Source organism: Juglans microcarpa x Juglans regia, chromosome 1S (assembly GCF_004785595.1).
Source record: "Juglans microcarpa x Juglans regia isolate MS1-56 chromosome 1S, Jm3101_v1.0, whole genome shotgun sequence".
Lineage (NCBI taxonomy): Eukaryota > Viridiplantae > Streptophyta > Magnoliopsida > Fagales > Juglandaceae > Juglans > Juglans microcarpa x Juglans regia.
Genome location: NC_054595.1, coordinates 20,814,933 through 20,831,201, shown reverse-complemented (window position 1 = coordinate 20,831,201; position 16,269 = coordinate 20,814,933). Strand labels below are relative to the sequence as shown.

Sequence of the window (16,269 nt, the reverse complement as noted above, 5' to 3'; positions counted from 1 at the left end):
TGTAGAAGAACACATTAACATACTATAGATGGGTTAAAAAAATCGGTTTAATAAACCTCAGTAAAGAAACAAAACATGTCAATCTATGTTACCATTAAAAAAACATTATTTTCTTCCTTCACATGTGAAACATTAATAAATTCAATATGTCATCAAGTGGGGAAGAAAATCGATTTCATAGAACAAACCCTCATAAATACACTATAATGTCGACAGAGAGATATATTAAAAAAAAAAAAAAAAAGAAAGAATTTTAGTTATCATTCCTGCTTTACGCCATATACACAAATTTGAATTTCCAAAACAGTAGGATCAACTATCTACTTCGATTGTAGTTACAAGATGAATATATTAAACATAAAGATCGAATCATGAAGCTCAACTTCCACCAGCAACTTGGACAAAAGAATATGCAAATAAAATTAATAGAAAGGTCTCAAGATCTTGACCTCATAACCAGGACCTAGTATCAACTCTTGCTTTACCTAGATTAGGAGATTTGTGGATAAAGGGAGGACTTTCGAACAGTATAATATAAAAAGGGTCTAAGAATATTGCTTACTTATCTATTGAAAAAGAAATTCAGGAAACAAAAATGAGTTTTCAAAGGCAATGAAGTACAATGCTTACATATGAAAAAGATTGATGAAGTACAATAACAAATACATTTTACAAATATAAATTTCACTAGACGTGCAAGGGGACGGACCCCAAGTACACAAATCAACAAACTAACTAACCAACAACTTGTATAGAGTAGTGTGGAAGGGTTGTATAGTTTCTGGCCTTTTGCCCCTTTGTATGGAGGTGGTGCTCCAACCCAAATGAGACCAGTACAATAAAATTCAGAGGTTTTATTTAAAAATAGAATAAATAAAAAACTTGTATGAAACATCACTAAGATGTTTTTTTTTTTTTTTTATTAAGTAACAGAAATTTTATTAGTAAGTTTGAGAATAGGCGAAGCCCAAGTAGAGTTTTGATGCCCAGGCCTCAAAGGAAAGGAACATGCATGTTAAAGTAAAAACAAAGTAGTAGTTGTAGTAGTAGTAGTAGTAAAGGGTCTTATAACTACCTGAACAGGAAGCTCATCAACAGAAAAATTAAACTCCTCTCCCCACATTGGATTTCTTGAACCAGGAACCATGGAACTACAATGGTAACAACTAAAATTAGATAACAGTAGATACAATTGAACTATGCATCATTTAAGAGCAAGACTTCAGAACTAAACCACATTTAGGTACAAAAATATTCTACTTTTATTATATAAAAATAAGGATTCTACAATCCAGCTCATTTTTGCATGCAAAATCTGTAGTTATCTTTTAGGGCTCGTTTGGACACTCCTAGTATTTTAGAATTCTGTGAATAGTGAAATGGTTTGAGTTAAGATGTTTTATTGGGTTTTGGAAAAGGAGGGAGAAAAAGTTGAATAAAAATATTATAAATTTAAACAATTTTTTGAATATAATTTTTGTTTTGAAGTTTGAAAAAGTTGTATTGATTTTTGTGTTTTGTTTTGAAGTTTGTAAAAGTTGTATTGGTTTTTGTGTTTGGACAATTATTAGGTAATAATTAGATGAAAAAGTTGAAGATTTGAAATTGAGAAGTGTTTTGTATTTTGAGTGATGTTTGGGAAGGAAATTATGAGAAGTTTTGAGAATTTTGAGAATTTCCATCTCTGTGTCCAAAATTCCTCTAATCCTATTACTTATCAAGATGAATAAAAACTCAAAATGCAGCTTCCCCTTTCTCAACTCTGCATCAAATTCCAGCATATGGTTACAAAGACCTGAAAATGTTGAAGGGAAGAAAAAGGATTTGCATAATCTAGCGCACATGAAGTACATGATACCAAGAAGCCAACTGCGTACTGCCCCAAAAATTTGCCAACCATAATATCTCCATACCTTCAAAAGTGAAACTATCCACAAACCCTAATAATCCATAGTTTGAAACTTTAAAAGTGTAACCACAAATCTTAAGAACCCTAATCCTACCTAAGTAGCAAACCATAATTCATATAGTTACAGAAAGCTTTCTCTGAACCATAATCACATATCAAGTAAGTACATTATTTACCTTTTTTCCACATAACAAGTAAGGACATTATTTACCTATAAAAAAAGTAAGTACATTATTGCCTTAAAATGCCTTAACAATAAGTTAGAGAGAGTTACATTAGTGTCTTTGATCCTGTCAATTACTAAAGCACATAACCACTACAATGCTGAATAATAATATATCTCAGAGTTCAGTGTTGTACTAATCATCATGTCCAATCAAAGATGAAGAGTTTGACATATTTCATTAAAAAAATTTCTCAACCATCAACATTAATGCAAATGGAAAGTATGGGAAAAGGATCTAAGTAACCTGAATCGCTTCTCTGTACCACAAGTAATGATTGCATATGGATCTGATGTGCCATTTAAATTTGCACTGATGAGATTTTTAGCTGCCAACAATTCCAACTGAAAAATACAGCACACACCATTGCATGTCAGTATCAAGCCAGTATCAAATCCAATATAAACACTGAACGCTGGTTGGAAACTAGCACCAGAGCCAAATCACGATCACAAGATTTTATTTACCTTGATTAAGTATGCTAAATTGGTTTGAGAATCTCCTTTCAATTGGCCCATCTACAAAATAAGGGCAGAACTGCATGTCAAACAAGTTAAGAATTACTCCATGAAACAGGTACGTGCAGACTGTAACCAGCAGGATAAGAATATAGATCCAATATCGGTATCTAAAGATAACATAAATTTAAATAGCTCTGGCATGACTTTAAAAAACAGAAGAGAAACAAATAAAAAATTAAACAACAACAACAGCGACGACCATGATGATGAAAACTATCAGAAATATAAAACGTGTACACATAAAAGGAAAGAAAAACCAGGTTCAAAACCACAATTACACCCCTTAAAAACAAAGTTTATCAAGCGACCTCGGGAAAGAAATATGAAGCAGGCACTTGTTATTCAATGCAACTATCCAAATAAGTATCTTTTTTATTTTTTGATCGGGACAATCCAAATAAATATCTATATGACACTCTCAGTAAAACAAGAATCTCACCTTCCTGGAAGACAAGTTACAAGTAAAAAACTAGGATTGCCATGAAGCATTTGGAAATGACAAAAAACCCAAGGAATGAGAGGAAGAATAAGAAAAAGAAAAGAAAAGAACTTGCGAACAGATAACTTCCGACGAAACACGAATAAATGTAGAAGTGACAAAAGTCAAATTAAGAATTTACAATCCTCTCATTTCCAATATCTTCTCAAATAAAAGAACCACACCATATTGTTAATCTCAAATGAATCGACCACATTTTCACCCTGAAAACCAATAACTCTCAAACACCCACAATAATTCACACTAATCATTGCCCACAGCATTCATTGTTAAAAATTCTCATGAGAACAAAAGACTTAGCGCGATTAACCATTAAGATCATTGATATTCACATGCTGAACAAAAATGAACGTAAGAATTGAAAGGAATTGACCTTGTCTCCATCAGTGTCCCCAGAATTGGGCGAATTGCCGTCGACGAGTGCTCGATCACCATCGATATCACCGCTCCGGTACGTGAAGAACCAGTAGGCGACGATCACAAACACCGAAGCCGCAACAGTGACCTTGATCTCCCACCAAGAGGGGACGAAAATATCCAGCATCATTTCGATCAACATCACGTCCAGCCAGATAACGGTAAAAAATCCCAGAACGAAAGAAAAACACACACACACAGAAAGAAACTGATCATAAACTGAAGGGTTAAAAGGTTTGATGTAGAAAACCGGAAGGGTCTCGAGGGATTGGGAAGTGCATAGACAAAGTTATATTTGACGGGCAACTCAGAGTCCTTCAGAGAGGGAGAGGGAGACAGAGTCAATGTTCCACCGTTGGAGAAACATGGAGGTTGAAAAACGATAGTTGTCGAATCCATTACTGAAAAGCCATTCAGTCGGCAAGGAAATAACGGCAAAACCCTGATTGCGAGTGCGGGAATTTAGGAGGATCGTAAGGGGTATTCTTGGGAATATGAAACTGGTTACGAATAGTTGAATTTAACGCGTGGGAATAGCCGAAGAGGATCCTTTCGCATTCAACGACTCCTCCCACTTTGCTCATCCTTGAATTTAATGAGCCAGTTCAGGAGAGACGACGAAAATATGATCGTTGAAAGTTTCACTGTGACTAAATTGCCCTTTGTCATTGGTACTTCCGCCTCCTCATGCGTGATAGAAAATTCTACCCTAAGATAGGGGTACCAAGAGAAAATTCCATGCAATTCTCTCACAAAAATAATATAAGCATAGACAAACTTGGCAGACTCTTTGAATAAAAAAATGTAAAAAAAATAAATACTAATGTGTTTGATACCTAATACTAATAGTCTTATGGTCAAATATAGATTCAATTCAATGAGATCGGTCAAATAAATCAAGTTAAACAACTTTGTACCAAATACTTTCGTAAAATAAGGTCTTGTTTAAATGTTAAAATGAGATAATATGAGATAAAAAAAATATATATAAATAACAGTAAAATAGTTTATAAATGGTAATAAAATAGTTTGAGTTAAGATTTTTATAGGGTTTTGAGAATGAGAGATAAAAATAAATAAATTATAAAATTATAAAGTCACAATATTATTATAATATAATTTTTATTTTGAGATTTAAAAATTTTTTCTTTTAATTTAAAAAAGTTGTAAGGAAAATGCTTGAGACACCGCTGGGTGCTCCCGCTGGCTCTTTTGTGTGTTATTTTTTTTTTTGGTTCTTTTTTTACATAGATTTTTATAACATTTTAAAAAGATAAAAAAAATCACAATATCATTAAAAAACACTTCTTTAACCATGAAGTATTTTTTAATGTGTTTTTTAATGATTAATATTTTTTATTAACTCCAGTGGGAAGACTAATATATTTTTTTATTTTTTTTATTTCGTGATTAAGGAAGTATTTTTTAATGATGTTGTAAGTTTTTTTTATTTTTTAAAAATATTTAAAAAGTGTTAAAAAAATCTATATAAAAAAGGACAAAAAAATACACATAAAGAGCCTAGCGGGAGTCCTCAGTGGCGACTCTAGCATTGTCCAAGTTGTAATGATTAGATAAAAAAATTAAAATTTTGCAATTGAAAAATATGTGTTTGAGTGGTATTTAGATGTTGAGATAAAATGAGATGGGTTGAGACCATTTCAACATCCAAATGAGGTCTAAAGGTAAAATTATATGTTTTATGTTTACACCGCATCTATTGCAATGAAACTTTTTACTAATTTTTTTGGAATTTTTGACCAACCACTCATTTTTCTCTCAGGTTGGTCATGAGTTTTGGAGTCTCGAAAATAGTATAGTTTTAGAAAATCATTTTATTTAAATGATTTTAATTCCTTAAGAGTATTATTTAATATTCATCATTTCATTTAATGATAAAAATTCTATTTATTTAGATGTTTTTATTTCTCTTAGAAATTTTTACAAAAAATCATTATTTTATTTTATGATGAAAAATGTTATTATTTGATCAAGAATAAAAAGTTTGATTTTAATACTTAGTATATTTACCTTTCATTTATTTTATAGTCTTTATTTTTTATTTAGTCCTCTTTTATTCCTCTTAGTTTAATCTCCACTGTTAGATTTAGGTTAGCAACCCTAGATGTAAGGTTAGGATTAAAACCATAATTTGAAACTCCCCATCGTGCCTCCTTGCCAGCCATCGTGACGTCGCCGTCAACAGCACCGCTGCGTCTCATCGGCGACAACCCCTTCTCCCTCTCGGCTTCTCCCCTTCCCGATCCCTCTCTTCCCCTCTGCATCCTATCCCTCCATTTCTCTCCTATCTCTTGGTAACCTAGCGCTGCCGCCATGAAGGACGTCGCAGCACTGCAGACTACCGGTGTAGCAACCCACAACAGCCTCGTAGCCCACCGTTGTGCACCCCGACCCTCACGTCTCTCTCTCTCCTTCTATGTTTCTCTCAACCCACGGCCTCAGCTCCTATTCTTCCCGCATCGCCTCCAAGCCTTGTCGCGACCACCCCCATGCCACCATCGTACCTAAACTCAGCCCAACGCCTCTGTCTTCCTCTCCCTCCCGATCTCAACCACGATAGTTCTGTCCCACGAAGCCCACAACCAAAAGCCACCAGCCTCACGCCCAGACCCCAGGTCAGCCCACCTCAGACCACTTCAGCCGTGTGCCAACCCACTTTAAGCGCACACTTCCTTCACTGCTCAGCCCCTCACGTTGTGGTATAAACTATATCTCTATGCCTCAAAAAGTATTATGTCATGTAGTTTGTACGGATGTTGCTAGTATTGTGTTTGAAAATAGGTAGATTAATATTTAGAGTTCTTCTATATAACATCCACTGTAGCCGTGCACACAATGCACACACTACGTGGATGCTTCCGCTTGTGGTCCATGTGTTTTTTTTTTTTTTTTTGGTTTTGCACCAGACGGCTTCTCTCTTTGTCTCTCTCTCATCGTTTCTCTCTCTCTCTCATCTCGAACTATCTCTCTCATCGTCTCTTTCTCCTCGACTCTCTCTCTCTCATCTCTGCTCTCTCTCATCTCGAGCTCTCTCACTCATCGTCACTCTCTCTCATCAGCTCTCTCTCTCATCTCAGTCTCTCTCTCCTCGACTCTCTCTCTCATCCCTCATGCTCTCTCTCTCTCATCTCGATCTCTCTATCATCTCTGCTCTCTCTCTCATCGTCACTCTCTCAATCCGTAATTTTGAATTTGGGAGATGAATGTTGTAGGGAGTTTTTCGTCATTTTACTTATGCCATGTAAGGTGTGCAGCGGCTGCTCCCACTACAGTGGCTTCTCCCCAGATTTTTTCTAATATTTATATATTGATTGCATTGGTTGTGATAGAATGAGAAGAAGTGGGGTGTGGTTTTATGATTGGAATGAAGTTGTAAGTGAAGCATAGATATTTTGAATTATGGGGATTGTGTTGGTTGTTCTAGGTGGGGAGTTTGTTGGACTTTAGATTGAGTATATGTGTTGTATGTATTGTTAAGAAACTTATTGGTTGAACATATAAATTGTGAAGGTTGGGTTTGTGTGTAGCCATGAATGAAGCTTATTAATCTTTGTATATCGTAATTGTGTTGGATTTATGGGCAGCAAGTACGTTAGTATGTTTTATAAATTTAAGTTGTGATTATGAGAAATTAGAGTGAGATGATGTGAGTTAGTAATAATTATTGAAGTGATATATGGTGGTGGTTTCGTGGAGCCATGAAGTGTAACTTGTAAAACTTTGTATTTTGTGTTGTGTAGATGTAAAAATATTGGATAGATTTTTATGTATTGAATGTTTAAGTTTCAAAAGACTATGAAGAATTGATGTGGTGATTGGAAACTTGTTATGCAGTATGTGTGATTATTTAGGTTTGTTGTATATTGAGTTTAAATGGATGATTGATTGAATATGTGTGTTGTATTCATTGTTAATAGGCTTATTAATTGAGAATAGTGTTTATGAAGGTTGGGATATTGGGGAGCCATGTGATTGTGTTGTTTGTTATTTACTGGGCTTAAATAGATAATGGATTTAAGTGATGTGTATATTAATTTATTTGAAGAGTTGGCTTGAATGCAATGATTTATAGATTTGAATTTATATGAGGTCCAATAATTTGACAGATTTGTATATATTGGGTGTATTAGGCATGAACAATGGTGGTGGAGCATGGTGATAGTTGGTTTCTAAATATTGGATAGGTTTTATATATATTGGATGTGTTAGTTGGGATTTGCAATTGGAGTTTATTGTATGTAATGGACAGATGTTAAGTTTAATCTTTAGCTTCACTTATATTGGATGTGTGAGCACGGAAGTGATTTCTAAATACATGATTATGTTTGTGTTGGACTATGTTTATAATTGAATTGTATTGAGATGCGAATATATGAAGTTTGGATGGATAGTCTTGAAGTGTTGGGATGAGATGATGAAATTGTAGTGAAGTTGAAAAACATGATGATGATTCTGGTTTCTAAATGGATAGATTTGTGTTTATTAAATGTATTGAGTATGGATGGAGCTTGTTAAAACAATTAGTGCTTAAATAAATTATATGTTGCTCTAGGTGATAAGAAGGTATGACACGTGTATGTTTGGTGGATTGTATATGTATGTTTGGTTTGGATTGTGTAATATGTTTGTAAGTGAGGAAGTAAATGAGATTCTGGAAATTAAAGTTGATGTTGGATTGGATTGTATGTGTATGGAGGAAGGGTATTGTTTGAGAAATGATATTGTAACTCTAGTTGAAATTCATGGTGAGGTGGGATTGAGTTGTAGACTTGTGAGTGATGGTTGGAGGATTTAAGTGAGGCATATGCACTCACTTTATTAGTTAGAAAATGAAGTTGGATTTCTAGATTAGTAGTTTAAGCCTAAGATTTATGGCAAGGGTTATGCTTCAAGGAATTAAGATAACTTGTATAAGTTCAATGAAAGGGTGTCAAGAATGCCTAAAGGTACAAATTGTACGATCAAGAATGGCATGAAGGTGTATGCAAGTAAGTAGTTGATTAAGTTATCTGGACATGACTAGTTTAAATGAAAGGAAGTTAAGTAAGGAATCAATTGAAGGTTAAGCCTCGTGGAAAAGAAGGAACTAAGAGTTAGAGTATTTTTAACATGTCAATTCTATGTTTAATATTCTATTGTAAATAGAAAAGAATTGATAGAAAGTTATGTATGCATGTAGGTTGTCATCTGACACGCACATGAATGGACTGTATGAAATGTAAATAGCATGAAGTTTAGATAAGTATTATGTTCATACTCTTCTAGATTTTTCTAAAGATATGAAAATGAAAATGAACGTTTTATATATGAAAAATGAAACAAAATGCTTTAATGAGAAAAATGTTCTTTATGAATTGAAGAAAAAGGAAATTATGGGTGTAACTGGTCCGGTTCGATCCGGTTTTGGAGAAATTTTGGAACCGAATTAGTATATACTAGTTTTAAAATTTTAAGAACCGATATAGACCGATTTATCACCGAACCTAGAACTTTTAATTTTTTCGATTTTAGTCCAGTCCGATTTTCAAGTTTACTATTTACGCGTGTAACATTATATATATTTGATATTATAATTTTTTTAATACTAAATTTAATCGTGAGAATTTAATATTTATAATTAACAATTATTAATTTATTGATGTTTAATTATACTAGTATATTAATTTTATGTTATAAGATTAATAGACTTGAATGATAAGATTAGAATTTCATGTTATATTAATTAGAAATGTAGCATATAATATATATAATAATAATAATATAAAAATTATATATAATATAAAAAATTAAGAACATATATGTACCGGTCCAGTTCGGTTTAAACCGGTTTTCAAAATATGAAAACCCGTACCACACCGGTTTAGGACTGATTTTCATTTTTAAGAACTGATACCGCCTCGGATTGGTTACAAACTAGACTGAACCCACCGATCTGATCCAGTCAGTTTTTCTGTTTTTTCTTACACCCCTAAAGGAAATGGTTTTCTAGAAATGAAAGAAAATGAAATGTTTTCTTAAAATGAAATGACATTTTATGAATCTATGCTAATGTATTAATGTTCAAGTATATGTATGTAATGACCTTCTTTGGTAGCCCCTTTTTATGCACCCAGAGAATAGTTGTATGCATGTGAATAGATGTTATATGTAGTATGTATTGTATGTATGGTTCCATGAATGAAATGATGAGGTTTTATGCTTTATGAAATGGACTGATGAATTAAATGAATGAAAAAGAAATGAATGAAAGGAAAGGAAATGACTGAAAGGAATTGAATATTTTAATGTATGAAGCTACGTAACGGCTATGACTAAATGAATGAATGATGGTACCAATGGACTGGACATATTGCGATGTCGGATAAGTAGTACTGGTAGTGCACTCAATGCTGCCCCTGACTAAGGGATGTCCAACCCGTGGCCATGGGCAGAATCAGGTCCAAAAGATTGTCAATCCTAACACACAGAACGTAACAATGTGTACTAGAGGAAAAGTAATAAGAATAATTGGATGTATGAAATGTTTTAGTTTTATAATGGAATGTACAAAATGGGAAATGTTTTGAGTAATGAAAATCTTTTTAGAAAAAAAGTTCCACCTTGTAATGTTTTTCGAAAAGAAAATGTTTCATGTAAAGTATGCATATGAATGAGAAATGCATGAATGAAAACCTATTTTAATATATTTTTATAGTATGAAGTAATGCTTATTGAGTATTTAACCCATTTTGTTTTTATATATGTCCATCTCCCTCTTAGGAACAAAATAAGTAAGAAATGTCAGGACAGACATGGTCCAAAGAAGATGTGAGTGTGACAGAAGCTTAGGCATTTTATGTAATGTATGAAACCAGTTTTATGAAAGGACTTTATATTTTTAATTAAATGAGTTCTGCTCCAAAATTCTCTTTTAAATTTATAAAGCAGATTTCAAATTTTAACTATGGAATCTTTTATATCATGGGAAGGGAATGAAAAAGTTTTAAAAAGTTCAATAATTTCTGTCTCGTTTTTTAAAATTATTTTCTAAAGTCTTACACTCAAATAAAGTAGATTTAATAGATCATATGAAGTCATGTATGAGTTTATTTTTATATAATCTTTTGTGGCTAAAATATCTTTCACTATTATACCTAGCACACAACGTATAACTTTTGAGAGGTACCAAAAATGATTGGGAAATTAAGAAACAACCTGACAAAATAAACTAAGAAATACTCCAGCATAACATGCATGACATACTCTAGAAGGGGGATGTCAATGAAAAGGAATATGATTTTTGATATTTTGGAATTATGACCTCTTCCTTGAACTCTCAAGGGAGTGATGTTAGGCCAAGAGCTTGATGGCCTGATTGCATACAATCATGTTTTTCGAAAAAATTGAAAAATCTAATTTCAGAATCCCCCACCCTTGTCGCATAAAAACAAAAAGAGTGACAAAAACAAAAAGAAAGAACTAGAACTGTAGTAGTATGTCATAATTCAGGCAAAAAATGAAAATAGGAATTTTAGAAAGCAATTTTAATCTGACATGATGAAAATAACCCTAAGTGTTGCAACTAAAAACAATTATTGTTTATCATTCATTTTAGTGTTATTCTTTTATTATCACTTGATGTAATATCAAATAATCTGATATGATTTAATGTGATTAGCAAAGTTAAACTAAAATAAAAATAAGTAAAATAAATTGATGTGAAATCCTTCTTTGTAAAAAAAAAAAAAAAATGCTTTAATAAAAATAAATAAAAGAAAAAAACTTATTAAGTCTAAGACTATTAAGTCAAAAGCGATACCAAGTCTTTAGACCAATTCCCAGATCCACCCGAGTCTGCCTTGATTTCTTCAAGAAACATAAGCCTAAAACCATCCACTCAAAAAAATACATATCAGGTTGTGGGTTTCGAAAGTCAACTAGTTTCTTAAAGAATGTCTTATGTTCCAAAGAATCAGTCCGTATATATTCTTAAGAGTATACAAGTAACCTATTCAAGATAGAACCTGACCAAAGTCACATAAAATATCCAAGAGATATATATATGTGTGTATGTATAGTTATGTAACACTCCACTCCCCACAATCAATAGTAAAGTCATTTTTAAAAATTCTCGAGAGTTGAAATGCTACTACTAAACTATGATTTAAAAGTATTTTCTTTTATTTTGAAGGAAACGCTTGGTACAAAGATTCTATAAATAAAATAATATTTTATTCAAATACTGAGATCACAAAAAAGAGTGTACAGAAGCATTTATTAAATTTTTTCAAAATGTGTACCATAAATAGCATAACTTAAAATCTCTGTACATGATCTAGGCCACTGTCACTGTAAAAAACCAGACTAAAATGATTTGATGATTCAGTAAGAAATCCATCATAATATAAACATACTTAACATAAGGTTTTTTCATCTAAATTAACTGACTAATCTGACTGGCCAACAAACTTAACATGTGTGCAAGATTGTGCACTAACTTCCCATACTACAACAAAGGAAGCCGACTGTGCAGTACTCTGGCGTATTACGGTAGACCACGCTTGAGTCTGTGGTTTGCATGCCCACCTTAAAACTGCATTGGTACCATGCATCTAAATGACCATCTGATTAACTGTTTTGAACTTATCTTACACTTGATTTTATAAAAGCTTACGTGTTTTATGCAACGTAAGATTCATGAGATGCATAATATATACATAACTATAATATGCAGAATGAAACATGATAAATGATGTACTTGCAAATATCATGACATGCATGGTACGTAAACACTGGCTTCGAAAGAACTTATTTTAATAATAATATATATAACTAGTTACGTATGTTAATTCTAATTTATGATTAAGGTACTTACCTTCTAATATTATTTCCTAAAATTTCCGACACAAAATTGATTACTGTGCTGGATTGGGAGGTTTATGATTTTTTTTTTTTCCAAATAACACGCAGAGGGAAGATATTCATAAAGAGATCTGGGAGAGGGTGACGACTAGTTTGAGTTGGACTCGATTAAAGTAGAGTTGTATCCCTATTGGAATAGGATACCGACGAGTTCGAGTTGGACTCAGTCACAATCATTCAAGAAGAGAGTTTGAATTTTGAAACATGATCTAGTTGCTCATTCAATGTAGGATTGGCAATGAATGAGATTGCGTAAGGGACTTTAATCAGTAATGATTTTAAATTGAAATAAATTTCTAATAGCCAATCTTTAAATTGTAAAACGAGTCTAATTCGTTTAATAAATCATAAATGAGATTTAACCTAGTTATTAAGTCTAATTAAAACTCTTAATCAATCTCAATAATTTATCATTCGTGGGCTTATCCAATATGACTCATTAAATATAATTTAGGCTCAATAAAAATTATTAATATCTCGAACTTTGAATTATTAGGTCAGGTCATTACAAATCCTCCTCATAAAAATTCCGTCATCAAAATTCGCTAGATCTCCAACAACCTACATTCTTTCTACATCTCTTTTACTCCTCGTTTAGTCGAACTTAATATTCCAACAATTTGGTCCGATACTTACTAAACCTTTAAGCGTACACATTGGCATGATACATGTCAACCATCATACACTCCAAATTCAACTCAAACATAAACAAGTATTTGCCTTAACAATGGGATTGATTAAAAGCCTGATAAAAAATTCACCCAATAATTATCTTAACTCCACATACAATAGTAACTAATGATCTCCACATGAAATAATAATAAAATTCTCTACCTAAAATAATAACCTCAATAAATTGTAACCTAAAACCCTCCAAATTTTGGATCATAAATCTTACGCCTCGTTCTTGGTGATAGAATCGTGTTTCCTATAGAACATAAGATATTTTCCACCAATTATCATGAAATACTATACACCATACATAAATTTATGTCATAACTCCAAAATCTAATAAATTCATTCCTAATTTCCTCATATCAAACTCCACAAAATATAAGACTATTTTCTCATGAACAAGAGGCTTCATCAATCTTAAAACCAAAGGTACCTAACTTCATATTTAGAAACTTCCTCACCTAATGCGCTAAAACCCTTTCACGTGCACTTTGACATGCATGTATATAAAAAAATTTCATTGATAATTTTCATTAAAACAATAAAGTAGTAAAAGTTAAAAATACTTACTGTAGAGCAGGACATGCCTTGAGGAGACCTTAGCCTAGATTTTTTTTTTCACTTTCAACTTTCAAAATTCCTTTTTGTTCCTTGTAAAAAGTTTTTTATTTTTTAAAAAAGTCTACAAAATATTTGACCTAGCTTTGATACCAATTGTAACATCCCGCTCCCCACGATTAATAATAAAGTCACTTTTAAAAATTATCAGGAACCAGAGTGCTACTACTGAATCTTAACTTAAAAATATTTTATTTTATTCTAAAGAAAGCGTCCGGTACAAAGATTCTATAAATAAAATAGATCTTTATTAAAATACTGAGATAAAAAAAATAAAGTGTGAGAAGTATTTATTAAAATTTCTCATAAATACCATTACTTAAAACCTATGTACATGATCTAGGTCATTGTCATTGTAACACCTCCTAGACTAAGTCCTGTCCTGCAACTCTATCGTCATAATTATCCTGACCTAGGGTGGTTTAAAAGACATAAAAAATAAACTAAAATGAATTAATGACTCGGTAAGAAACGCATCATAACGTAAACATACTTAACATAAGATTTTTTCATAAAATATTTAATGCTGAGCTTAAATCATGTATAATCATGCTAATGCTTATGTTATGCATATGATTGATTTATCTTAATTAATTGACTGATCTAACTTATCTAGCTGGCAAACATTCTTAACCATGTGTGCAAGGTTTTGCACTAACTTCCCCTACTACAGCAAAGGAAGTCGATTGTGCAGTACTCTAGCGTACTACAGTGGACCATGCTTAAGTCTGTGACTTGCACAGTTGCACACCCACCCTGAAACTACATTGGGACTATTCATCTGAATGACCATCTGATTAACTGTTATGAGTTTATCTTACACTTGATTTTATAAAAGCTTACGTATTTTATGCAACGTAAGATTCATGAGATGCATAATATATACATAACAATAATATGCAGAATGAAACATGATAATGATGTGCTTGCAAATATCATGACATGCGTGGTACGTAAACACTGGTTTCGAAAAAATTGACTTTAATAATATATATATAACTAGCTAATGTATGTTAATCTTAATTTATTATCAAACTATTTACATTGTAGTGTTGCTTTCTAAAATTTTCGACACAAAATTGATCACGGTGTTGGACTAGGAGGTTTATGGTTTTTTTTTTTCTTTCCAAATAATACGCGGAATGGAGATATTTATAGAGAGATTTGGGAGAGGGTGACAACCAGTTTGAGTTGGACTCGGTTAAAGAGTTTTAACGTAAGATGACTTGTAGAGTTGTATCCATGTTGGAATAGTATGTCGACGAGTTCAAGTTTGAGTTGGACTCGGTCACGATCATTCAAGAAGAGAATTTAAATTTAAAAACATAATCTAGTAGTTCACTCAATATAGGATTGGCAGTGACTGAGACTATATAAGCGACTTCAATCGGTGATATTTTAAATTGAAATAAATTTTTAATGGCTGATTTTTAAATTCTAAAAAGAGTCTAACTTGTTTAATAAATATTAAATGAGATTTAATTTAGTTATTGAACCTAATTAAAACTCTTCATCAACCTAACTCAATAATTTATCCCTTATGAGTTTATCCAATATGACCCATTAAATATAATTTAGGTTCAATAAAAATTATTAATATCTCGAATTTAAAATTATTGAGTCAAGTCATTACAAGTTATAACTAGTAACCAGCATTTATTGAAAAACAAAACTCAGAGCATTTTGGCAAATGTTTATGAAGAAGCCAAAACACTTTGAGCAAGGTTTTATATATAGGTCCGATTTTAATGACGGTGCCCTTCATGTGTTTGAGTAGGAATACTGTTTTAATAGGCCGTCAGTAAGTTAATCAGCTTATTGTATTTAGGATTTAGAATCACTTGTTTTTGGAGCTCCTTATTTTATGTCAAGTTTGCAAGCTCGTGGTCATGGGATTTGTTCAACCAAACTTTGAATATTATCCAATTTAACAAGCCATTCCTATTCATTCAGGCAGCTCTTGTATTTCCTGTAATAATGATGGTACTAGTAGAGGAAATGCTTCTTTTTTATATGAAAAACTCAAGCAGAAAAAGGAGGCCTGAGATTCGTTACATTGTAGGAATACTCAACTTGACGTGACCCTCGATTTGGTTTGTCGTTGTAATTAAAATAATAATTTAGTATGTCGGGACTTTGCTACATCCACGTAAAGATTCTTGCAGAGAATCCTCACCGATAGTCAATTTTTTTTTTTTTTTTTTAACTTTTTTAACATTTTTAAAAATATAAAAAATTAAAAATTTATTTAAAAGTACTTTCTTAATCATTAAATAAAAATAAATAAAATAAAATAAAATAAAAATTTGGTAGAAGATGTCGGTACAAATCTTATGTGGAAATAATATTTTCCTATATTTGGAAAACATATTACACATGCAGACAATTCCAAAATTAATAGTTTCCTCTTGAATTTAAATTAAATAAAACATAAGTATAATTTTTACAATTCTTCTAAGAAATGAGCTCCAAAATTGTACTTTA

At 32.1% G+C, this 16,269-nt stretch overlaps 1 protein-coding gene across 3 annotated transcripts in view; it reads right to left on the bottom strand.

Annotated features, from left to right (window-relative positions):
- LOC121246906 (BAG-associated GRAM protein 1-like) overlaps positions 1–4,152 on the bottom strand; it is a 33,509-nt gene extending 29,357 nt beyond the window's left edge. The window contains exons 1-4 of one of the 3 annotated variants that reach the window (XR_005937186.1): positions 3,527–4,152; positions 2,601–2,651; positions 2,380–2,477; positions 1,076–1,151 (exon numbers count right to left, since the gene is read on the bottom strand). Coding sequence is in view for 2 of the 3 variants with exons in the window: in XM_041145223.1 (XP_041001157.1) it covers positions 1,076–1,151; positions 2,380–2,477; positions 2,601–2,651; positions 3,527–3,712 (411 nt within the window). In the remaining variant the exon portion in view is untranslated. Of the gene's footprint in view, positions 1–1,075; positions 1,152–2,379; positions 2,478–2,600; positions 2,671–3,526 lie in introns of all 3 variants that reach the window. The other 2 variants (XM_041145223.1, XM_041145224.1) reach the window with 2 other exon arrangements.
- Between the last annotated feature and the right edge of the window lie 12,117 nt (positions 4,153–16,269).